This window comes from Leucoraja erinacea, chromosome 22, assembly GCF_028641065.1.
Source record: "Leucoraja erinacea ecotype New England chromosome 22, Leri_hhj_1, whole genome shotgun sequence".
Lineage (NCBI taxonomy): Eukaryota > Metazoa > Chordata > Chondrichthyes > Rajiformes > Rajidae > Leucoraja > Leucoraja erinaceus.
Window position 1 is genome coordinate 20673579 of NC_073398.1, and position 24169 is coordinate 20697747.

The 24169-nt window shown below is 39.9% G+C and overlaps 1 protein-coding gene across 1 annotated transcript in view; it reads left to right on the forward strand.

Annotated features, from left to right (window-relative positions):
* Nucleotides 1–23571, forward strand: part of LOC129707773 (RNA helicase Mov10l1-like) — a 39056-nt gene extending 15485 nt beyond the window's left edge. Inside the window, 18 exon segments of the mRNA XM_055653062.1 lie at nt 778–892; nt 982–1159; nt 4922–4992; nt 5166–5257; nt 5373–5431; nt 7782–7900; nt 10507–10582; nt 11600–11784; nt 12796–12942; nt 14384–14505; nt 15342–15441; nt 15966–16127; nt 18288–18461; nt 20405–20554; nt 20897–21004; nt 21888–22028; nt 22241–22335; nt 23277–23571. Coding sequence (XP_055509037.1) covers nt 778–892; nt 982–1159; nt 4922–4992; nt 5166–5257; nt 5373–5431; nt 7782–7900; nt 10507–10582; nt 11600–11784; nt 12796–12942; nt 14384–14505; nt 15342–15441; nt 15966–16127; nt 18288–18461; nt 20405–20554; nt 20897–21004; nt 21888–22028; nt 22241–22330 — 2089 coding nt within the window. The 3' untranslated portion in view covers nt 22331–22335; nt 23277–23571.
* Nucleotides 23572–24169: the final 598 nt, after the last annotated feature.

Consider the following 24169-nt stretch of genomic DNA (forward strand, 5'->3'; position numbering starts at 1 on the left):
TGCAGCACTTCTAGAGAAAGTGGGTAGGGTGGTCTTAGATTCTCTGGGGTTTAGAAGAATTAGAAGTGATCTTATTGCAAAATAAAATATTTAGCAGGTTATTCAGGTTGGATGTTAATTACCTTGTATGGAGAGTTGGGAGTTATTCTTGGAGGCTAATGATGTGGGATCAAGTACAGGTAAGATTGATCCTGTTTTGATCAATGAGTTTGCCGATCTCACAAGTATTGTAGAGGAGAGATATCCTAGGGAATGTAGTTCCCTGAAAGTGGGTACATAGGTAGACACGGTGGTGAAGATGGCGTTTGGCATGCTTGTCTTAATTGATAAGGATATTGAGTACAGGAGGTGGGATATCATGTTACAGTGTACCAGAACCATATAAAACTAGGACAGCTAACACCTTAGCTTCTGAAAGCGTTTTCACTTTCCTATCCATCTGGATTTTCCTTCCTGACATAGAAGATAGAAATCGTTTGTGTTGACTTTCAAGCAATAGAGTTGCTGCCTTACAGCACCAGAGATCTGGGTTCGATCCTGATTACAGGTGCTATCTGTATGGAGTTTGTACGTTCTCCCCATGGGTTTTCTCCCAAGAAATTTATAAAGTTTGCAAATAAGTTTAAAGGCAGATTTTAAATGGAGAATGCGTAGCTCGATACTTCATTTTTGAAAGTCAACAATTTCATGTCATGCAGGGAAATCCAAATGGAAAGCCCTTTCAGAAGCTAGGGTGTCAGCTGTCCTCGTTTTTAATACTGTGTATGTTCTGTCTAGGCTTATGAGAAGACACATACCGAGCTTCCTTCCACAATACCCCATACCTGAGCGACTGAAGGAATGCATTGGTAAGGGTGCTGATGTCCTCACCATTGAGCCAGATCTTGCCCAGGTCCGTAGCTCTGCTTATTTTTTTTTTTGATTTACAAGAAAAATTATCCTGCTTTTAAAGTAAATATTTGTTATTTAAAATCTTTCCAGCCTTTGAGTATGTCAAGCTATGTGAATCGTTTTTCAACACTTCTGTGGCTGGAAGAAATTAATGCTGAGATGGAGATAAGAGAGTTCAACATGATGGCAGTAGTTTTGAAAAAGTTCGGTGACTTCCTAACTCTAGAGGTTCCAGGGCTGGTTGAAGGAAGACCATCTGTGGTTATTGGTGAGTTGGTCATTAATTCCTGGGATTAAGTTTTTTTTGGGATGAAACAGGAGGGAATTCATAAGATCATGTGATAGGAGTAGAATTAGGTAATTTAACCCATCAAGACTACTCCGTCATTCAATCATGGTTCTCAATCCTAACCCCATTCTCCTGCCTTCTCCCCATAACCCCTGGCACCCGTACTAATCAAGAACCTTATATATATCCACTGACTTTGCCTTCACGGCCTTCTGTAGTAAACAATTCCACAGATTCACCACCCTCTGACTAAAGAGATTCCTCCTCATCTCCTTCTTAAAGGAACGTCCTTTAATCTGAGGCTACGACCTCTAGTCCCAAACTCTCCCACTAGTGGAAACATCCTCTACACTATTGAACCTAAATGACAGAGGAGGCAGCAGCTGATTTGTGATGCCCTCACCACCACCAAGCTTCCTGACCTCTAATGTCAACTTCGAGACAACCAGCAAAGCCACGTCACAGCTTACTGTTGGAACTATCGCCTTCTTTCAATTTCTCCGTCTATCTGCATCCCAAGCCTGTAGGAAAGAATTACAGATGCTGGTTTAAATCGTAGGTAGACGCAAAATGCTGGAGTAACTCAGCGGGACAGGCAGCATCTCTGGAGAGAAGGAAAGGGTGACGTTTCGGACCAAGACCTTTCTTCAGACACGAAACGTCACCCATTCCTTCCTTCCAGAGATGTCGTCTGTCCCGCTAAGTTACTCCAGCCTTTTGTGTCTACCTTCGGTGTAAACCAGCATCTGCAGTTCCTTCTTGCACACTTATAAGATTCAAATCTGTTAATGCTTTTAAATTGTAAAAATATAAAATACTTAATTCAAAATGTGTGTAATCACCATGTCAGTTAATGAAAATTGGTGGTCGACACAAAAAGGTTTTCCCTTCCATCACAGCTGATGCTCTCCATTGAAATGAATGGAGTAGCTAAAACCAAGCCTGGCCTAACCTGTCGCTAGGTCAAGCATGCAGATTTCCTGATTGTGCTACGACAGTTCAGGAACTTGGTGCTGCATTGCTGGTGACCATTCAGAGCGGCACAGTCCTCTCGGGAAAAGTATCCAGTTTTGTGACTGAAGAGGTAGTTGAGGCTGGGACTATTGCAACGTTTAAGAAACAGAGAGGAACATGGATAGTTGTTTAAGAAGGAACTGCGGATGCTGGAAAATCGAAGGGAAAATCGAAGGTAGACAAAAATAGGCAAAGTTTTGGGTCGCAACCCTTCTTCAGAAGAAGGGTTTCGACCCAAAACGTTGCCTATTTCCTTCGCTCCATAGATGCTGCCTCACCCACTGAGTTTCTCCAGGAACATGGATAGGACAGGTTTGGAGGGATATGGGTCAAACGCAAGCAAGTCGGACAAGTGTACTGTAGATGGGGCATCTTGGTCGATGTGGGCAAGTTGGGCCAAAGGGCCTGATTCCACGCTGTATGACATGAATCTGCAGGAATCGTGATCTCTGACTGGCGGATGTAAATGCCTGCATTCCTTTAAAACTTCAGGGCCATTTTTTTACATGTAGTATTAACCATATAACAATTACAGCACGGAAACAGGCCATCTCGACCCTTCTAGTCCATGCCGAACACATAATCTCCCCTAGTCCCATATACCTGCGCTCAGACCATAACCCTCCATTCCCTTCCCATCCATATAACTATCCAATTTATTTTTAAATGATAAAAACGAACCTGCCTCCACCACCTTCACTGGAAGCTCATTCCACACAGCTACCACTCTCTGAGTAAAGAAGTTCCCCCTCATGTTACCCCTAAACTTCAGTCCCTTAAAGATGGCGGACTGCGGGGGTGATGCGCCGTTGTGTATGGCTGCTCCTCCTGCGGTCCGTCCTTTCTCCCTTTTTTATTTTTATTTTTAGTCCAATTCCTCCCTCTCCCTCCCTACCTCCTCCTCTTAATCCCCCCCACTCTCTCTCCTCACCTCCCCGGGATCGCGATGTAAACCACCGCCAGCCCCGTTCCCGTTTTCTCCACAACGTCGGGGATTAAGTTGTACTTGGTCGGTCGGGCGGGGGGGGGGGGGGGGGGGGGGAGGCTGAGCGGCCCTGGAGCCGGGGGAGGCGGAGACTGCAGCCTAGTCCTTGCCCAGGGTCCCGCTCCTCTCCCTTCCCGTGGGCCAGGTGCGGCAGCGCCGCCGCCGCCCCCACCTCTCGCCCCAGCCTCATCGCCGTGGTAACTTCAAATCCCACACACGCGGATACCGGGCCCACGCAAGGGGCGACTTTCAGTTATTTTTAAATCTGCACGCGTGGATACCCTCAGTCACTTCCTCCCACCCTCCATAACCCCTCTCCCCTCCCTACCTCCCTCCTCTCCCTCTATCCCCCTTCTCCCCTTATCTCCCTTCTCTAAGATGGCGGAGTGCGGGGGTGATGCGCTGTTGTGTATGGCTGCTCCTCCTGCAGTCCGTCCTTTCTCCCTTTTTATTTTTATTTTTAGTCCTGTCTGTGGGAACTTTTAATTGGAAGTCTTCTTGTCTGTGGGGGGGGGGGGGGGGGGGAAGGGGGAAACTGTTTTGATCCCAGTCCTACCTGGTCGGAGATGCGGTTTTCTTCCGAACCGCTTCTTCGTCCTCTCTGTGCAGCCTACCATCGAGCTGGAGCAGCGCTGGAGCGACGATTTCCTGCCGGGACCACAGCTTCGCCGGCGGTGCAGATGCTGGGACACCAACACGGAGCGGGCGATGGCTTACCGGGTCGCCTTCGGGTAAGCTCCGGGGCACTGGAACGCCGACTGCAACATCGCTGAGCTGCGGCTGCAGAGCATCCAGCCGCGGGCGGGCGGCCCAGGATTTTAACACCACGGGGCCTGGTGTCCGAGTTCGCCAATGTCAGCGGTCCGGCCAGCGCGGCCTGAGAACTTTGGACATTGCAGTCTTCAGGGAGGGAGCGGCCGCTTCAGTCCAGGCCGCTGAAGAATGTTCACCCGACGCCGATGATCCAGCTTCGCGGCAGAGGGCCTGAGAAAATCGAGTTGGCTGAGGAGGCCACATATAGACCCCGACCTCGGGTGGACTATGAGAGGGAGAACTGGATATTTTTAGTGCCTTCCCTCACAGTGAATTCTGCTGTGGGGGGACGTTTCATGTTGATTTCTATAGTGTACGGTTCTGTGTCTTTTTTTCTTTTTTCTCTTTTTTGTTTTTTGTATGGATATATTGACATTTGGTCTGTTCTATTAATTTAATCAAACTCTGTAAAGCACTTTGGTTCAAATACTGGTTTTGTTGAAAAGTGCTATATAAATAAAGATTATTATTATTATTATTATTAATTCTCATGTCATGTCCCCTTGTTTGAATCTTCCCTACTCTCAGTGGGAAAAGCTTTTCCACGTCAACTCTGTCTATCCCTCTCATCATTTTAAAAACCTCTATCAAGTCCCCCCTTAACCTTCTGCGCTCCAAAGAATAAAGCCCTAACTTGTTCAACCTTTCTCTGTAACTTAGTTGCTGAAACCCAGGCAACATTCTAGTAAATCTCCTCTGTACTCTCTCTATTTTGTTGACATCCTTCCTATAATTAGGCGACCAAAATTGTACACCATACTCCAGAATTGGCCTCACCAATGCCTTGTACAATTTTAACATTACATCCCAACTTCTATATTCATTCATTGGATATGATGGATTTAAAAACAAAAATATTTGTCCAATTGTCTTGCTGTTCATGTGATTTAATTGGAATACTGTGAGAATATATTTGTGTTTGGCTTTAGGTGATCGAGTGATAGTGAAAAGTTCTTATGGCATGGAAACTGAAGTGCAGTATTTTGGCTACGTAATCCAGGTAAACAGACAAATAAACGGTGATCTTGAGTACCAGTAATAATTGGGCAACAATCATCAGTCTGAAGAAGGGTTTAATGTTTAAATATGAGGTCTTTGTGTAACTCAATAACTGTGCTCTCCTCTTTCAACTTGTCACTTTCCTACTCCCTGCCCCCAAATCTCCTGCTCTAGGTGAACGATGATGAACTGGTGCTGAAATTCAATTCGGCATTTGTCCAGACTTACGACAGGGAGCCTGTGGATGTGGAATTCACATATAACAGGTAAACACTAGGTGTAGTTTGGAAAATGTACCATAACTGCAAGTAGATAATAAAATTATTATTATTTACCAGAATAGCCAATGATCTTTATTGATTCAGAATGCTTCCATTTCAGAGTTTCAGCTCGGAGATGTCACTTTGGAGTGGAACAAGCTGTTTACCTTGGTGAAACAGGTATAACGACCTCTGATTGAGTTTGTTTTCCAGCAAATGTCAAAATGGATGCAACTTTTCTTGTCTCTGGTATCAAAATACAATGTTTAAGCCTTGAAGGACAATTACATTTTATAGAAGTGAAAAACGTGTAAAATCTGCGCTCCTGTAGAAAACAAATTTGTTATTAGATTATCTTGATATCTCTCAATGGTTCAATGGTGCTATCATCAAGAAACAAATTGTGTTGCGAAGGGAAAGGAATAATGGTTGTGTTTAGAATTCAGATTTCAATCTTGTAATAGCTAGTTTTTTGTGGAACTTTATTTTTCAAATGAGATTCTGTGAAAAGATATATAATTTAGTATAGGTAGAATATCTAGATATAAATTAGATTTTCAAAAGACATTGCTTTAAACTCGTAAGATTATATATGAATGAAAAGGTGAGTTCCAGAGAAGGATGTCTCGTAATCTGAATGTTTATTAATTGAGCCGAGAACTAGGTTTTTACTGTGATGTAATATGTGATGTGTATTTTAAATAACATACTTTTGCTGTGCTTTGACTAAACGGTTATTAAATCTTGACATCCAGAATAAAAAATGTTTGATTAGCACATGACATAAAATCTACTAGAATGCATGGAATCCAAGGTAAGTTAGCCAATTGGTTGAAATTAAAGGAAAGAGACCAAGGATAATTGTGGAGGGTTGTTATTTTTTTTTTGATTGAAGGCCTGTGATCAGTGGAGTACCACAAAGGTCGTTCCTGGGTCCACCAATGCTTTATATACTGTATATGATGAGTTCGATGACTATGTAGTTTGCAGATGACACCAAAATTGGGGGTGTTGTCGACAGTGAGAAAGTGATACCTAAATTTACAACTGGATCCAGATCACTTGGGGAAACACGCCAAGGTATGGCAAATGGAATTTAACTTGGACAGGTGTGAGGTGTTGCACGTTGGTGTGTCAAACCAGAGTCGGGCATACACAGTAAATAATAGTCCAGGAGAGTGTTGCAGAACAAAATATATCTGTGGGTGCAGGTGCATGGCTCCCTGAAAGTGGCCAGTCAGGTGGACAGTGTGGTGAAGGTGTTTGACACGCTTGCCATCATTGGGCATGGTATTGAGAACAAATGTTGGCACAAGATGCAATTATACAAGTAATTGGTAAAACCACACTTGGACTTGTGTGCAGTTCTGGTCGCCCAGCTACAGGAAAGATGTAATTGATGGAAAGGGCAGAGAAGAGATTTTCTTGTTATCTGTGCTCCCAGGCTTTAGTTATAGTGGGAAGTTGGACAGGCTTGGACTTTTCTTTGGAGGGTGGGAGGCAGTAGTGGCCTTATTTATATGTACAATATCATTATAAGCATGATTTAAGTGAACTGTCTTTTCCCAGGGTAGAGGATTCTAGAATGAGAGGACATTGGCTTAAGGTGAGAGGGGAGAAATTTAAGAGAGACCTCGGGGGCAACTTTTTCCATTTGTACTATAGTCTTTATCTGGAATGAGCTGCAAGAGGAAGCTATAGAAGCGGATACAATTCTAACTTTTAAAAGACAGTTGGACTGATATGCACACAACGCTGGAGTAACTCAGCGGGTCAGGCAGCATCTCTGGATAAAAATAATAGATGATATTTCGGGTCAAGGCCCTTCTTCAGATTGTGAGTCAGGGCGTTATCTGTACTGTTACGGTATATGGATAGAAAGGATTTAGCTATAGGACTAGCCCAGTTTGCCAACATGGTCAGCATTGGCAAGGTGAGCCAAATACTCTGTTTCTGTGTTTGTGTAGCACTATGACTATTATAGGTAATTCAAGGACATTTTTGTGAATTAGTGCGCCTATAATAAAAGTATTAAAATTTAGCAAACAATCATTATGTGACGTGAATCTTAGTGTTTGGAACATACTTTTGTCTAAAGGGATCAAAGACGTGAAAATTATGAGAGGCAAACTATAGTTGCAATATTTACAAGAATCAATTGATTATGATTTACAAGAATCAATTGAATATCATAAGCAATCATTTTGCAAAGGCTGTTGATTAATGAATTAATTTCTAGCAAATACTTCAATTCTGCAGGAAATAAAGTGAGCTTCATGTTTGGTTTTAAAAATTATTTCAGTGGACAATTCTAACGTTGAACCTTTTGGCAATGGGGGTTATTCTTTTGAATAAGGATGCTACTGAGCTTATGAAATTTAGCAGAAATTCTTCTGTAGAAAACAGCCAATTTTGGATTTGAATAAATGGAATCCCACAGCTTTGAATAATTTCATATTTCTTTCAATAATATGAAATTCATTCTTTCAGTCAGTAACCTGCTGATCCTTTTTACCCATTCCAACCACAGTTTTGCTCCCAGCAAAGATTGTGCCCAAATCGCCACAGACTGTTACCACATGGAATGATATTGATATGGTCATGTTAGAAAGAAAAAACTGCTGCAAGTCTCAAGATCAGATGAAGAATGTAAGAATATTTTGGCGGTTTTATCAAATGTGTGGAATATGAAAAATATGCATTAGAGTATGATGGAATATTACAATTTGTCTCTGAAAGATCACATATTTTGCATTTTCTTTGATCTGTTTGAATATGGGTTATTCTGTTTTCTTACCCACTCTGATTGGGATCAAACTTAAGTATCCTAGAACTGTGAATTCAATATTTTCTTATCCAGACCAACGTTTTTGTTGCAACATTTAGAGCCTGATGTTTGTTCCAAATGTTGGAGATAATTTAACTGGAGGAGTTCAAGAGATGTTTTAGGAATTCATTAATTCTATAGTAAGGAATTAAGATAATTTATAATTAAAACACAAAGTACTTGTACTATAACTCCAGGATAAGCACTCAACTAAGAAAACCAAGCCCAAAACCAAAGTATTATCTAACTAAATACACCAACTTGCAATAATGACTCCATATGCAAAAAAAAACCCCCAGCTATCTACATATTAATTATTTTAAAAAACTAATCCTGTAGATGCAAGTATATCATTGGGGGTTATCAAGTGGGCACCTCCCTTCATTGGTGTTTTGTTGAGTTAGGCCCATGACACCTGGGGAAGGCTCAACAGTTGGTTCCCAGAACAGCCCCCCTCAATACCTGCTCTCACCACCTATGCTATCAACTAAATAAGGAAAGCTGCAGACAATTAGCTCACTCTAACAAATGCTAAACACCTGCATCTTACCTACCACTAATCCTAGTCCATCATTAAGCTTGTAACATCACAAATATCATCCTTGCATAAGACCACTTGCACTTGCAGACGACAATTACAAAGAAATACACATACTGCATGCCATATGTTTCCTTTCTGCCCCCAACTGACTCTTTTTGTTCTCCAACAAATCCACCTCCTGCCTTGCTCTGCTGCCTCTGACATTTGCTTTACAGCCTGACGCAAACTTTGTCCGCGAATTCCTAGCTCTCCAAATAGCGACATGGCCGATCTCGCTATGAAACCTCTACAACCCACCTCTACCGGACGTTCTCTTGCTCTCCATCCTCGCTGCTCAACTCTACACATCTAAGCCTTTTCCTTACATATGCCTCATCCACTAAGTTCTCCCAAGGCACTGTCAGTTCTATAAAATACACTGTCTGCTGACTAACTGACACTATATCAGGCCTCAAACTGGCCGCAATTATTTCCTGCGGAACAACAAGCTTTTCTCCTAAATTTACCCGCATCTCCCAATCACTGGCTCCCCGAAACGAGCCTGACTCATACCTACCTGCAAACTTTCCTCCTCAACCTTTCTCTCTGTCATGGACAAAATTAATCGCTACATTCCCAGTACTAATGCCTATTGAATTCACCTGTACTCTCCTCCTCTCAATTGCTGCAGCTGTATACTTCAATACCTGGTTATGCCGCCAAGTATACCGACCCTGCGAAAGACATCCTGATTAAAATATGCCTCAACGTTGCCCCCTCTGAACACAAGGGACAGGTCGGGTCCCCACCTACCCAGTGTTTGAGGTTCTGCGGTGATGACAACACATCATAAATAGCCCTTATAAGGAAACTTACATGACCCGCCTCCATGCACCACAGGTCCCTCCAGCTAAACCCCCTTTTTTTTACCCTTTCCCAGTTCCATCCACTGTCTCTGCTTAACCTGAGCTACTGCCCTTACACATCTCACTGCTTCTTCCTGATGCCATACCTGCTCTACAATCAATTTCCTCCTTGGTTGAACCTGCCTTACTCCACACTGGTATCCCTGTGCTGAACCTTTAAAAAATACTTAAAAAACTACTTTAAAAACAAATTGGCTGCTTGACTGCAAGGAAAGAAACAGTATTTTGGGAGTGGAGTATAATGAGCAGAGGATATTATATTTGTTTTGATATTTATGATTCTTGTGTAATGGCCCCGTCATTACATGCGAGTTCATTCAACAGCTCTCCCGAGTTTAAAAAAAAAACAAATTCGTGGTAAGGAGAATGAACGTAGCGGGTACGTCGGAGCTCGGGGACGTCTCTTAGCGGCTCGTAACACTACCGGCAGGTGCTCGGGAAGACTCGTGAAGATTTTTTAACATGGGTTGAAAATTGTCCACGAGGGCCCCGAGTACCGACGAGCAGCCATTACCGTAAATCTCTGAGTTCGAATCAGGGCAAACTCGGGAGAACTCTTTGAATGAACTCGTCAGTGGGACACGGCTTTTAGTAGTTCTCCTGCACATTCATTGCGCATCTGACCCCATTTTTCAGTGCATCTGTTAATCTTCCTCTTCTTTCCTTGCCTAACATCCTTTTGTCTCCTTTGCACCACTAGCCTTTGTCACTATCTCCGAATCACTGCTCCCTCAACTGTATCCATCTATCACTTGCTTGGCTTTATCCCACTCGCGCCCCTCTTTTCCAGTTTTCTCCCCCTACTTGATCCGTCTGAAGAAGGCCCCCGACCCAAAACATGTCCTATCTATTCCGTCCATAGACGCTGCCTGACCAGTTGAGTTCCTCACCACTTTGTTTTGTTTAATGACAAGTTGCTGTGTTGGTAAATATTGTCAATAACAGATTTTTACAGCAATATTTTTTTCTAACACTTTTCCAGAAGGATGCGAATGCAGAGTTAAGTAATTCTTGTGCAGGTAAAGGGGACTCACCGCAGGATACCGGAGACACAGTTGGTAAGGATCAAACACCTGTAATAGTGCTCATGCATAATAGATTGCCTATTTCTGCACATTACAGTCAGTGAATTCACATCAATCAAACATTTACATTTTCTAAAAATGTGAACCATAGAGATTTTTTTGTAAAGAGGTACAGTGGGGACACAGGTCCTTCGGCCCACCGAGTCCACTCTGGCCATCGATCACCCATACACTAGTTCTATATTATCCCACTTTCACATCCTACACACTAGGTGCAATTTACCGAAGCCAATTAACCTACAAACCTGCAAGCCTTTGGAATGTGGGAGGAAACCGGAGGAAACACTCAAGGGTACAGGGAAAATGCACAAATTCCGCACACACAGCACCCGTAGTCAGGCTTGAACCCGGGTATCTTGTGCTGTATGGCAGCAGCTCTACTGCTGCGCCACTTTGTCACCCCCAGATGTTTTAGATTACGAAAATAAAACTTGATACAACCACAGCTAATCTGAACTAAAACCTAAACCAAGCCCATGGAATTTTAATCTTTTTTAAACCTGGCCCAAGTTTCACAGTAAAATAACAATTTTAAATATACAATTCGTGTACAGTAATATTAGGCAAATCATCCTTGCCCAACCTGAACCTAGATGTTTTATCAGATGTAGATCAGACTGAATTCAAAGCCCCACTTGTAGTTGGGTCCCCAGAGTGCCGACCTCCACAGGATGCAAACCTTTGTAAATTGCTATATTACACTTTCTACAATCAATAATTAAATGCAATTTAAAAAATAGAATGTTTGGTAATTGTAACTTGCACAACCATTTTCGTCCTCCCTGGAATATAATCCACATGGAGCGACTGTTCTGATCTCCCCATTGCTCAGTGTGATGTATCATGTTAGAGACACGTGTTTGCAGAGAACAAAGCTGAAGTCACTTTTTGTTGCATTGTGCTTGTGGATCACCCTAAAGTGTTTAACATTTCAAGATGGTAGACTGTTAGAAACTTTAGTTGCCTACAATTTTAACAAAAACTTTGCAGGAGAAAATCTTGGAGCTGAACCGTCGGGCCAAAAAGAATGTAACTTTTACAATTCACTGCTGAATGAACATCAGAAGTTTGCAGTCAGACAGATTCTCCGTGGAGAAAGCCGACCAACGCCGTACATTGTGTTTGGGCCACCAGGCACCGGGAAAACGGTTACCATCCTTGAAGCCATTTTGCAGGTATTTGATGTCTTGTATGTTATGATTGTATTTTTAGATTGCATTGGCTTTTCACAGCCTCTAAACGCCAGTGAACGGATTTGCTGTCTGTGTTTGGAATAAGTCATCATACCATCCCAGCAATGATCATCAGAAGGGTAGATTTTTCCGCTTATCTTTATTTATTTGGTGTAATAAATGGTGTAATATTTGGCGACTTCTCCCGCCCGAGTTGCGGGGTCGAAGAGCTCCTGGAGCGGGGCCTGACACCACTGCCCCGCGCGGCTGGAATGGCTGCGGACTCTGCGAGCGCACACCGGGGGCTCCACCACCAAGACCCGGTTTTGCGGTATTTGCACCACCCGGCGTGGCTTATGATTGTACAATCGCCATCGCCAGCCGGGGCTTTTGACTTTGCCTCTGACATCGCCAGTGGGGGATTTGCAGTGGAGTTTGGAGAAGTCATTTGGCCTTCCATCCCAGCTATGATCATGGAAGGTTATGTTCCGCTTATGTAATTATGTTTTGTGTCTCATCTCTATTTGTGTGTAATGTATGGCTGCAGAAACGGCATTTCGTTTGGACCTCCAGGGTTCCAAATGACAATTAAATTGACTCTTGCCTCTTGACTCTTGACTCTCTCTTGACTCTTGACTTGACTCTTAATAGTCTCATCTTGGCCTTCCATCAGTACTAAAGGGTGATTGTTCTATCCTTCTCCCTGTGGGAAAGATATGGACCTGTACACATGCCTGATCTGCATGTGAAAGTGGTGAATCACCTTCCAGTACACAACTCAAGTTGTGCCATTTGATGACATAGTGTATGTACTTCACAGTTATATCCATGCTGATGACTTAATAACAAATTGTGTAGGAATCCACTTGCTCACAGAGTTCCAAGTAATGCTCTTTAAGGTAGGTAGATTTAATGAAATAAAATTATCGGGTGCATGAAGATTGGGGTTTCAGTAGTACAGTAACTTTTATTATTTTAGCAAAGTTTTAACGCTGGTATTGATTTTCTATGCAGATTCACTTTACTTTGCCAGACAGTCGGATCTTGGCTGCCGCTCCATCCAACAGTGCTGCTGACCTGCTCTGCTTACGGTTACATGAAAGTGGTTTATTGAAGCAAGGAGACATGGTGCGGGTTAATGCTACCTCCAGACTGGAAGAGGTGCGATCATCCACTCTGCAAAAAAAGATTTGGGGGCATTTGTTGTCAGGATGGAAAGGATCCACTGTGCTTAAAACCAGTTCAAGATATTGTTAGATTAGAGTCAAGAGAGTGTTTCATTGTCATCTGCCAGATAGAACAATGAAATGATTACTTGCTGCAGTACAACAGAATATGTAAACATAGTACACTGCAAACAATATGATAAACGCCAGAGAGAAAAAAATTATATTTTGCTCAGTGTAAGTTGGCTGCCACATTTACAACATGACCTGAACAGCTGGATTTAAAAATCAACTATAAAGGGTTTTGGGATATCTTGAAGGAGACAATGCAAAAGACAGTGCAAATGCAAGTCTCTTTACCCAACATGAAATACTTCCCACATCCCTCTCCCAAATTCATTCACATGCACATGATAAACAGTTTTTCAATATGCCATGAAAATGTACTAAATGTCTTTCTGCATTTCAAACTGGGGAACTGAATTTAATGAGCTTTGCCATATTTGCATTTTGTTTGCCCGCAGTCATTGAGCCAGCCATTATGTGTCATTATTCTGCTCTTGTGGCTTAAAGCAGTTGATTGTGGACCCAGGCCATGGAGTTATTTTGATATTTTCATTTCATTTGTCAGAAAATTATATCAAAGAATGGATCCTTTAAAGGAAGTGAATATCTGATCTGCACAAAGAACCTTCATTCTCATATGACTATCAGGAAAGACAAGGACATGTTAAATGTTGATCAATTAAATGGACATTAAATCCAAGTCTGAGCCAGCGTTATAGCATTTGACCCTCTGTTGCTTTATTCTGCAGTACAGTGTCTTGAATCTGAATAAAGAGAAGTAGGATATGAGCAGGGAACAAAAAAAATTGACTGTCAAAGCTTGGCTGTAAATATTTACAGAGTGTTTTTGGTGAATTCCAGTCTTGGTCCCCTCCAGCCCAAAAATGGAGAAATTACAATCGGAATTAAAAAACAGAACAATTAGTTCTGTCTTCACGAAGGGAAAAAAAATACCATCTCAGAAATGTTAGAGAACGTTGGGTCTAGTGAGCAGGGAGAACATAGCACAATATAGTACAGGAACTTCATGTTCATATCTGTCTAAATGCCTCTTAAATATTGTCATGGTATCTGCTGACTACCCTATCTATGCCTTTCATAATTTTACATATTCTCAGACCGAAGAAGGGTCTAGACCTGAAATGTCACCCATTCCTTCTCTCCAGAGATGCTGCCTGTCCCGCTGTACAAAATGTATTGGCTGGGATTTTCCCCAGTGAGGACACACACATATGGGGAATACCCAGATATTACTATTTCTTGCATTTAAAAAGTACAGAAGTTTTTGTGTTTAAATGTAACACTCTTCAGTAATTGTTCGATTGTGTCCTGATAATTTTCTGATTTGACCCCATATATTTCCACTCCAGTATATTCCTGAAATTGTCCAGCCGTACAGTAAAGATGGAGAAGATCTCCGGGATGCAGCGCGATTTAGGATAATAATAAGCACCTGTAGCACAGCCGGATTATTCTATCAAATTGGATTGAGGTACAATGAAGCATGTAGCAATGAAATACTTTGTAATTAAATTACATTGTAATATAATAGCCTACAGAAGAACATTTGTATTCTATGATGATAAAAATATAATCCACTCCGTCTTGTGTGGTCTCAATATTGACCTGGCCTTGCAAATTTGACACTGTACTGAGAAAAACATTTAAACTGTGAAAATAGCCACAGTTATTTAACATTTGGAAGAGATTAACGTGATTGGTTTTCGTCTAGAGCTTAGCATTTGCCTTTCTGTTTTCAGCATTCTCAAAAATTGATTAAAAAAAAAAAAAATCAATTAAACTTAGTTTACTGTGAATAACATTTATACAGAAAAAAACTTTGGTTTAACGATACAGTGCAGAAACAGGCCCTTCCGCCCACCGAGTCGACTCTGACCAGCAATCCCCGTACATTAAAACTATCCTACACACACACTAGGGACAATTTATAATTTTTAGCTAAGCCAAAATATCCTACAATCCTCTAAGTATTTGGAGTATGAGAGGAAACCGGAGCACCCGGAGAAAACCCACGCAGGTCATGGGGAGAACGTACAAACTCCGTATAGACGGCACTCATAGTCAGGATCAAACCCGATCTTTGGCGCTGTAAGGCAGCAACTCTACAGCTGTGCCACCCTGCCACCATAAACTGTTGCAAAACATGATACCAATTCATCAAGAAATAAAGACGTGCAACAGTTGATAAAATTATTTCTTTGGTGACAAGATTCCTTTTTGTTGTAGTTGGTTGGTGAATAGAAAGGTTACACTTTATTTCCAAAGCAGGTGATTGTGCACTTTTTTGTTTTCACAAATGCAATAAAGAACTGGACACTTTACTCATGTATTTGTGGATGAAGCTGGTCAAGCAAGTGAACCGGAATGTCTCATCCCTCTGCTGCTGGTATCTGAGAAGGACGGACAGGTACGGCATGATAGCACAAAATAATTAGATTTTTTTTTTTTAAACAGTCAGAATCCAACGATAGTTTAGTTTGTTCACCCATCAAGGAAACGAAAGATCCTCTGGACAGAGCCAAAATTATTAAACGATGCTGCAGTAAATTGAGTAGAGCTTGGCACAGTTTTCTTGATTTAATATTCATGATTGTTTTACTGTAGTATTCTCTTAAAAAATGTTCTTTGACCCAACAAATTAGGTACTACAGCTTTACGTTTGGCTTATCCCATTTAATGGAACATTTTGGGTCTGGAATAAGTATTTCCTGAGATAGCAGTAAAGATGGATAACAAGTTTATATTCTGGTTTGTTTACATTAACTCTGTTTTAAACTTTCAATCTGATTAAGGAAATTCATAAGACTATAATAGAAGATAGTGTTGAGATCTGAGATGTTTTGAAATGTCTTCCTGTTACAGGATAATTGAATATTGGCTTCTGTAACGCAGCAATAATTAGCCTTGTGCAATTATTTTATAATCCAACAGATTGTGCTTGCTGGAGATCCAATGCAGCTGGGACCAATAATAAAGTCGAAAATTGCCAAAACCTATGGTCTGTCTATTTCACTTTTGGAGAGACTAATGACCCAGCCTTTGTATTCTAGAAATGAAACCTTGCATGCACTTGGGTCCTACAATCCACTTTTGGTGAGTTTAATGTTTATTCACTGTAAATACAAGTCCCATATAAATACTCAGTTTGAGGTGATTTGTTAGCATTTGCCATTTTGTACAGTAGTTGGAATTGTAATCTTGCAACCATGGAAACAAGGTTGAGGAAAGAACAGGGCTGACAGTTCAATGCTTTGGTATGTAGATATTTTAGATGTGAGTGGGGAATACAGGAGAGAAGTGTGGTCTCACTAATTATGGAGAACATAACAGTGGTACTTAGAGGGGATATCCTGGAGGGCTCATCCAAAAAGGCACTTAGAGTGGAACCTGCGAATAATCGAGGGACAATTATTTTTCTGGTTCATAATACAGGCCTCCCAATAGTCAATGGTAATTTGAGGAACAGATTTATAAAGAAATCCTAAAAGGTGCAAGAATAACACAGGCAAAAGTTATAGTAGTGAGGGATTTTAATTTCCCCAGATTTGACTGGGATTGATTTAGTGCAAGAAGCTTAGATGGGCAGAATTTAAGTGCTTACAAGAAAGTTATTTGTGACAATATGCAGAGGTCATCATGAGTCAAGGAAGTACATGACTTTAACTTCAGAAATAAATACTGAGCAAGTGGCTGGGGGGGGAACAGTGAGAATAATTCTATAAATTTCAAGGGAGTTTTGGATAGGGGTGAGATTAAGGTCTTAAATTGGGGGGAAAGATGATTTCTGAAGTGTAAGCAAAGACCTAGTAAATGTTGATTGAGAATGGATGCTTGCAGGTAAAATAGCTGACAGTGAGAGTCCTTTAAAAGAGAACTAGTAAAAATTCCCAGCTTGTATGTTCTAGTCAGGGTGTAAGGCAAGCAGGGAATATTGGATTACAAAGGATATTGAAGTTTTGATCAGGAATAAAAGGGAAGCATATGGCTCTGACAGATTTTAAAGGGCATTTGAGAGTATTTCTGTGATATACAGAGCAGCTAATATTCAGAACTTGCTCCAAAGGAGATGGTGGACTCGAGTACAATCACCTATGCTTAAGAGACATTTAGATGGCATGGGAACAGGCAAGAATATAGGACACCGACCGAATGTGGACAAATAGGAATTACTACAGATGGCACAAAAGTTGGCATATTTAAATTCAAAGACTCGTGTGCTAATTTTCAGTCTCTTTTGCACTGCAATGCTAAAATGGCCATGTAATCGTGAGTCATGTCACCAATCGCAACTGCATTCAAGGCTATAAAATCAAAGCCCCAACCTTAGTACTAGGGCTGTGGATTAGTTCAGTGCTATTGTCCTGCCGGTTGGCCATTGGACATGCCCTCCCTCTGGGAGCGTCAAATAATTTTGCACTTTCGGCATGGAGAGGAATTAAACCTCTCGTAGCAATCAGCTTGAGTACATGAGTGCCATCTTGTGTTCTGCAGAATAATTTATATTTGAGTAGCTTTGGAGAGTGATTTATTTCATTTGACTACCAGTTTACACAATTACAGATGTAACTTGAGGGATGAAAAAAAAGTGTTTCAGAATGTATATTTCATTTTGTATAATAATTCCAGGTTGCAGAGCAGTAACTAACTGAAGGCTACCCTTAAGATCATACCTAAATTAACTTTAAAGTAGACCATTCTTTATATTAATCAAGCTTTACCAATGTCTGCACTCAAGGTTACACTCTTCAGTTTGCACTTGGCGATTGCAGAACATGCAGTAATTTCTGATGAAATTGTTAAAGAGGATCTAATGTAAAAACAGAATAATAAGATAATATCAATGGTTCCAATTATGTGAACCATTGATAATTGTCTTGTCACTTATCTTGCACTCACCAGGACTTTGAGGGGAGCAGTGCTTGCATCGTTGCTAGGCAAAAAATAAACAAAAGTTAAAAAGTATGATAAAATCTTCCCCAGTACCCATCAAGCCTGTGCACCTCTGCGAATGCCAATGAAGTAATTAGCCTTTTATCTGCACATAAGTTTTAGCAACCCAATTGACCCCATGAGTCAGAGCCACTCATTTTGAACTGTACTATTTTAAAAATACTAATTCATTAAAAAAAAAAAATTGGTTTTAATTTAGTCTAGGATGATTTAGAAGTACCCCAGAGATACAAATAATATGATAGGGAAAGACAAACTGTAAATGTATTCTGATTTGCAGTTGAAATAGTATTTATTTTTTAGGTGACAAAACTGGTGAACAATTATCGATCACATTCATGTTTGCTTGACCTGCCTGCGAAGCTTTTCTATCACAATGAACTTAAGATGTGTATGGATCAGTCTGTGGCCAATACATTTTGTAACTGGGAAAAATTGCCAAAGAAAGGATTTCCAATAATTTTTCATGGACTGAGGGTATGTTGTTGAACACAGTATATTACTAGCCTCATTCATACTTAAAACATTGCATGATTTTGTTTTCTTTTTCTATACAAAATAAGAATTTTAAGATTAAATTATTAATCTCACTGCTTCCCAAATGTAGAGATATTTCATTTATAAAGGGTGCTGATCTGGAGTATGTATGCAATATTGGTTTCCTTAATTAAGCTAGGATGTAGAGAAGAGATTTATACGTCATACCTGGTGATTGTCTGTTCACATAGGTTTGCAAAGGTTAGGTTGGTATGAAGAAGGGTCCTGACCCATATCCTCCAGAGATGCTGCTTGATGTGCTGTTACTCTGGCACTTTGTTTTTAAATCTAGGCTTGTATATGTTGGAGTTTAGAAGGTTGAAGTATATGATGGTTGAAGACCCTGAGACGTCTTGACAGGGTGGATGTGGAGAGAATGTATCCTCTTGTAAGAGAACCTAGAACCTGGGTAAGTAGTTTAGACAAGGCCAAGGGGAAATGTGTCTCAGTTGAGAGTCTTCAAAATGAGTGATTGCAATTGGGCCATTGAATATTTTTGACACGGAGGTAGATAGATACTTGATATACAATGGGGTGACTAACTAAATGGGAACGTGCAGTAAGATTAGCCATGATATTATTAAATGTGCATCCCTACTTATTTTTAAACTCTAATGGCGCATTTAGTAAGCATTTCAACTCGATCCAGAAAATAGGTAACAGAAAACTAAACAAAAGTACTCAAGTCGAGCAGCAAATGTTGGAAGAGACAAAGTTGGTGTTAGTGATTAAGAACCCTTCATCAGAACTGGAAATGCAAAACAATAAATTTGTGTTTAAGTTGCAGAGGGGTATGATGGTGAGGAAAAAGTGCAGATGAAAGTTGTCAAGATTTTTTTTTTTTTTTTAAAAAGAACAGTAATTGGAGCAAAGAATAAAGAGGCATATTGAAATAGAGGCGTAGCACATTTGTGAAGAGGTTTGAAAGATTATTACCTGAAAATAGTAACGTTGTTATCAAATCCTAGGGGGCTGCTGCAGGTGATCTGCAAAATAGTCACCTCTGTTTGGTTTATCCAGTGTAGGGGTGACCACCGAACACATACACAATCTACATTGGGGACACCAACTGTAGATTGGGTGGCCTCTTGCAAGTCCACAAGGACAATCCTGAGCTTTCAATTGCCCAGAACTCTACTTCCTTATGCCCAATCCTGCTATGAACACGCTGCCTTTATGCTTCTACATTATTTCTACCAATTATGTCCAATGCAAGCTTAAAGAAAAACACCTCATCTTTCTTTTGGGTATGTTGCAGCCCATGAATTTAATACTGCGTTTAATTTCAAATAACGACCTCTCCATTGCTCTCTCCACAGATATGGCTTCACATCTCCATTTCAATGTCCCTTTCTCTCTCGTCTCCAGCTGCTGATTTGTAAGGAGTTGGTACTTTGACAACTTTGCGCGACACTGTAGCATGGCCATTCCCTCTGTTCACTCCAACCTTCCTCCTCTCTGCAACCTAAAACCCGTCTTCTAACATTTCCAGTTACAATATGAAACATTGGCTCAATTTCTCTACCTAATGGCCTTGCCTGTTCTAAGTGTTTCCAGTAAATGTTTTTTCCTTCCTGATGTCCATCTTTCTGACTTCCAGCCCAATATGAAATAATGAATCCAAAAATATTGAGCACTTAAATTGTCTTTAGCAATGGTGGCAGAAAACAAGTTGATTTTACTCGCTATGCAAATGTATTCATAAGGCAATGGTTCATATTCCCTTGAACTCTATTTGTGGTGTGAAGTACACACATGCACTTGCATGGAATGATATGAAATGCACTATTTTAGTTTCTTTGCAACGTTAGTTTCCAGAAAGGATGCATGACATTTCATTCTCAGATTCTAATTTTGTAACTGCTGATTGTTTCAATTTTCAGGGAAATGAAATGAGAGAAGGTAGCAATCCATCATGGTTTAATCCTAAAGAAGCAGTTCAAGTTATGCGTTATTGTTGTCTGCTAGTAAAACTTTGTACAAGTCCAGTGCAGCCTTCAGACATTGGGATCATAACACCCTACCAAAAGCAGGTACACACAGTAACTTCATATTTATCCTTTTGTTTTAGGGTGCCATTATTAAACTTTTTGTGTCTATAGTGGAAGTAGGTGGGTCTTAAGGATGTATGAGAATTGTATGATGTATGAAAAATGCAAACGTGCTGTGGTATTTGTTACCAGCTAATAATGCTTCCCTATTAAAGTTATGTCAAGACAAATACTGAAACAGAAAATTTGACTAGAGAAATACTCAGATCCAATGATAATTGCGAGCAAGATGCACCACGTAGAATTGAAATATTTAATTCCGCAGACCTGGATCATCATGAGGCTCCTGTGTGAAAAAATCTCTTTTTGTGTGTGTGTACATAGGTACAAAAAATTAGAGTCCTCCTCCGAAGTGTAAATCTTGCCGATTTAAAGGTTGGATCTGTTGAAGAATTTCAAGGCCAGGAGAAAATGGTTATAATTGTGTCAACAGTAAGTTACACTAATTTAGGTGTGTATTAGGCATCTTTAAACCATGTATTAACAATTGGGTATCAGTCGATGATAAAAGCAGTTAACCCTTTTTTGCCCAAATCCCCCATTTTGTTACCTCTAAATATGGACCAGTACTGTCAACAGGAATAACTATTTAGTTTGTCTGGTATTTGATCATTTAATAAATGTTACTCTATACAACACCACAATAAAAAATATTTAGGGCAATCATAATGATTGATCATATCAATACAGTAGATCTGTAATTTTTGGATCTATCATTTTTGGTGTAATTTTGTGCTTAGTGCTAGAAAATATGGTGCATTAGTGTTCAATAGAGCTGTAATTGTTCCTTAAATCTGCAGATCAAAGAAACCAGAGTAATCTTTTTTTTTAAACATGATTTATTTAGTAATGCTCGTGAAGCTGAGTACTTAAAATTGAAGCAAAATCTTTTTTAATTACAGTCCTAATATCTACTGATAGATTAAAATAAATATAGCAACCAGGAACTGCAGATGCTAGTTTATATAATTATATTAAATATTTGTATCATAAATGTTGGGAATAAGATGTTTGGTGGTGATGGGGTAACAACATTCCTTCATTGGTCATGAGTTTTTTCAAGTAAATTTTGAAGTTGAAATCCATTAACCAGACTTGTGTACAAATGTTGATTAGAGGCAAAGCAACCCACCAGAAGTAATGATTCTGCTCTGCAGCATTAATTTTTCACACTCGCTTAGTAATATTTCTAATAGGTTACGTAAATTTAAAATATTTCACTAGTTTTCAGGAGGATATTAAATGCAGAGCAAATCAGTGTTTTTTTTCCCACCTTTTTGTCAGAAATCTTAAACAAAATATGCTTATTGCAAAGGTACGGTCGAGTGAAGAAAATCTGTCTGAGGATAAGCGTCACATCTTGGGATTTCTTTCTAATCCAAAAAGGTTTAATGTTGCAATCACCAGAGCTAAAGCATTACTGATTGTGGTTGGGAATCCACATATTCTCCTTAAGGTGGGTAGAACTCTGTGTAATAGGATTTTTGACATTGTTTTAATGAATAACTGGGTATTAGTTATATCAAGCTCTGTTTAATATAACTTAATTTGTTTGCGAATGTGGTAATTTTATTTAATAAAAGTAGCTGCATGAAACCTGAACTTAAAGGAGAATTTCTTGTGGCATTTGAGTTTAAGGCTGATTTTAAAATGTGTAATTCTTTATAGGACCAATGCTGGGGCACATTTCTGGAATACTGTGTTCTAAATAATGTATATGTTGGTTGCAATCTCCCAAATGAACTTCTAACCCAGTGAAGAAGGCAAGTTTGTTTTCTAAATACCCATTAATTTATGATCCCATCTTTTCTATGATTTGTATTTAAACAATGCTAATAGTTCAACTAAAACTAAGCTTGGGCATTATCTGTAAACAGTCTGCATAAAAACAGTGACAGGTCTAATCCAGTGGATGACTATTTAAAGTGAAAGTTAATTAAAAAAGAGTAAACTTGGAAATATACCCACACAGGTAAAAAAAAAAAATCACCTTTGATAGGCTTAGTTGGAAAACAAAAGATGTTTAGTGATAGTGTGGAAACAGGCCCTTCGGCCCACACCGACTAACGATCTCTGCACATTAACACTATCCTACACAAGGGACAATTACACTTGTGCCAAGCCAATTAACCTATAAACCTGTACATCCTTGGCGTGTGGGAGGAAACCCAGTCACGGGGAGAACGTACAACTCCGTACAGACAGCTCCCATAGTCGGGATAGAACCTGGGTCTCCAGCGCTGCAAGACAGCAACTCTACGGTTGCACCACCCTAACTGGCAAAGGTGATATATCTTATAAAGGTAACCTTTATTTTTTTTTAAGTAGTTCAATTCTTAGAGGATACTTGTACGATTTCTGATATCTCCACCCCATGCTTGTGCTTCTGAGTACAGTAATGAATTTGTAAGAACGTTTACTGAATTGTTGGTGAAAGAGCAGCTTAAAAAATGAATTGGGAAAATCATTTAGTGTGATACAGTGACAATGGTTTGATTCTGCACCATCGCTAGATATTTTTGCAGTGCTACTAGAGTTAAACCAATCATTGAATGAATTATTTGAAGCTATTCTAAATTTGAGTGTTTCAGTTATAGCTTCATTTATGTGCTATCATACAATAGACCATTTGGTCCAAACTTTGAAAGACCTGCCTAAGCAATTGCTTGCAATACTTATGATTTTTTTTTGTTGTTATCTTCAGATGTAACATATCTATTTCTGAGAGGACCTGCTGAGAAAAGGCTGCAATTGTCAAAATTCAAGAGAAGACTTTTGAGGAAAATGATGCCATCACATTTTGGTGTTGCTGGTTTTAAGTTGTAAATGGAGCACACTCCCTCCTTAACTCTGATTTCTTGAAACTTTAGGAAAATTTGATAAATCCCTTTGGTTTGGCAGAAATGTTGAATGTAAGCTGATGTAGTTAACTTAAGGTTTCTTTTATGGCATTAATAATTATTGTACAACATTAATAATACATCTATTTAAAAAAGGAACTCACAATGTGGCCTTGATTGCATTTAAAAAATCTTGGAAATCACCAAAAACTCAATTGGAGTTGCCACAAGAGGGAGCACTGGTGCAAGACATAGAAAACTTAATTGTCACCTGCAATAAATAGTCTAACTGTATTTTGTGTTCTATTTCACTTTTTTAAAATATTTTCATTGCATCTGTAGCAATATAGAATTAAAGGATAAAATAGAACACAACAAAAACATAGCAAAGTACTCTCCATGAATCATACAAATCAATTCCCATATTCTCTTTCACCTATAATGTCCATCTGAAAGTCTCTTAAACACCACTATCCTAACTGCCTCCACCACCAGCAGTGTGTTCCAGGCACCCACCACACTCTTCATAACCTGCATTCTACTGACATTTCCACCCTGGGGAAAATGGTTCTGTCTACCCTATTAATGTCTCAATTTTAAATATTTCCAATCAGATCTCTCGGCCTCTCACACGCCACAACAATCAAAGATCAAAATAATCGAATTATTCAGTTTTGCTATTTCATGACTATTTTCAACCAGTTGGAATACTGCAGTTCATAATATCCTTCCAAAGGTAAAATATGCCATCTAAATT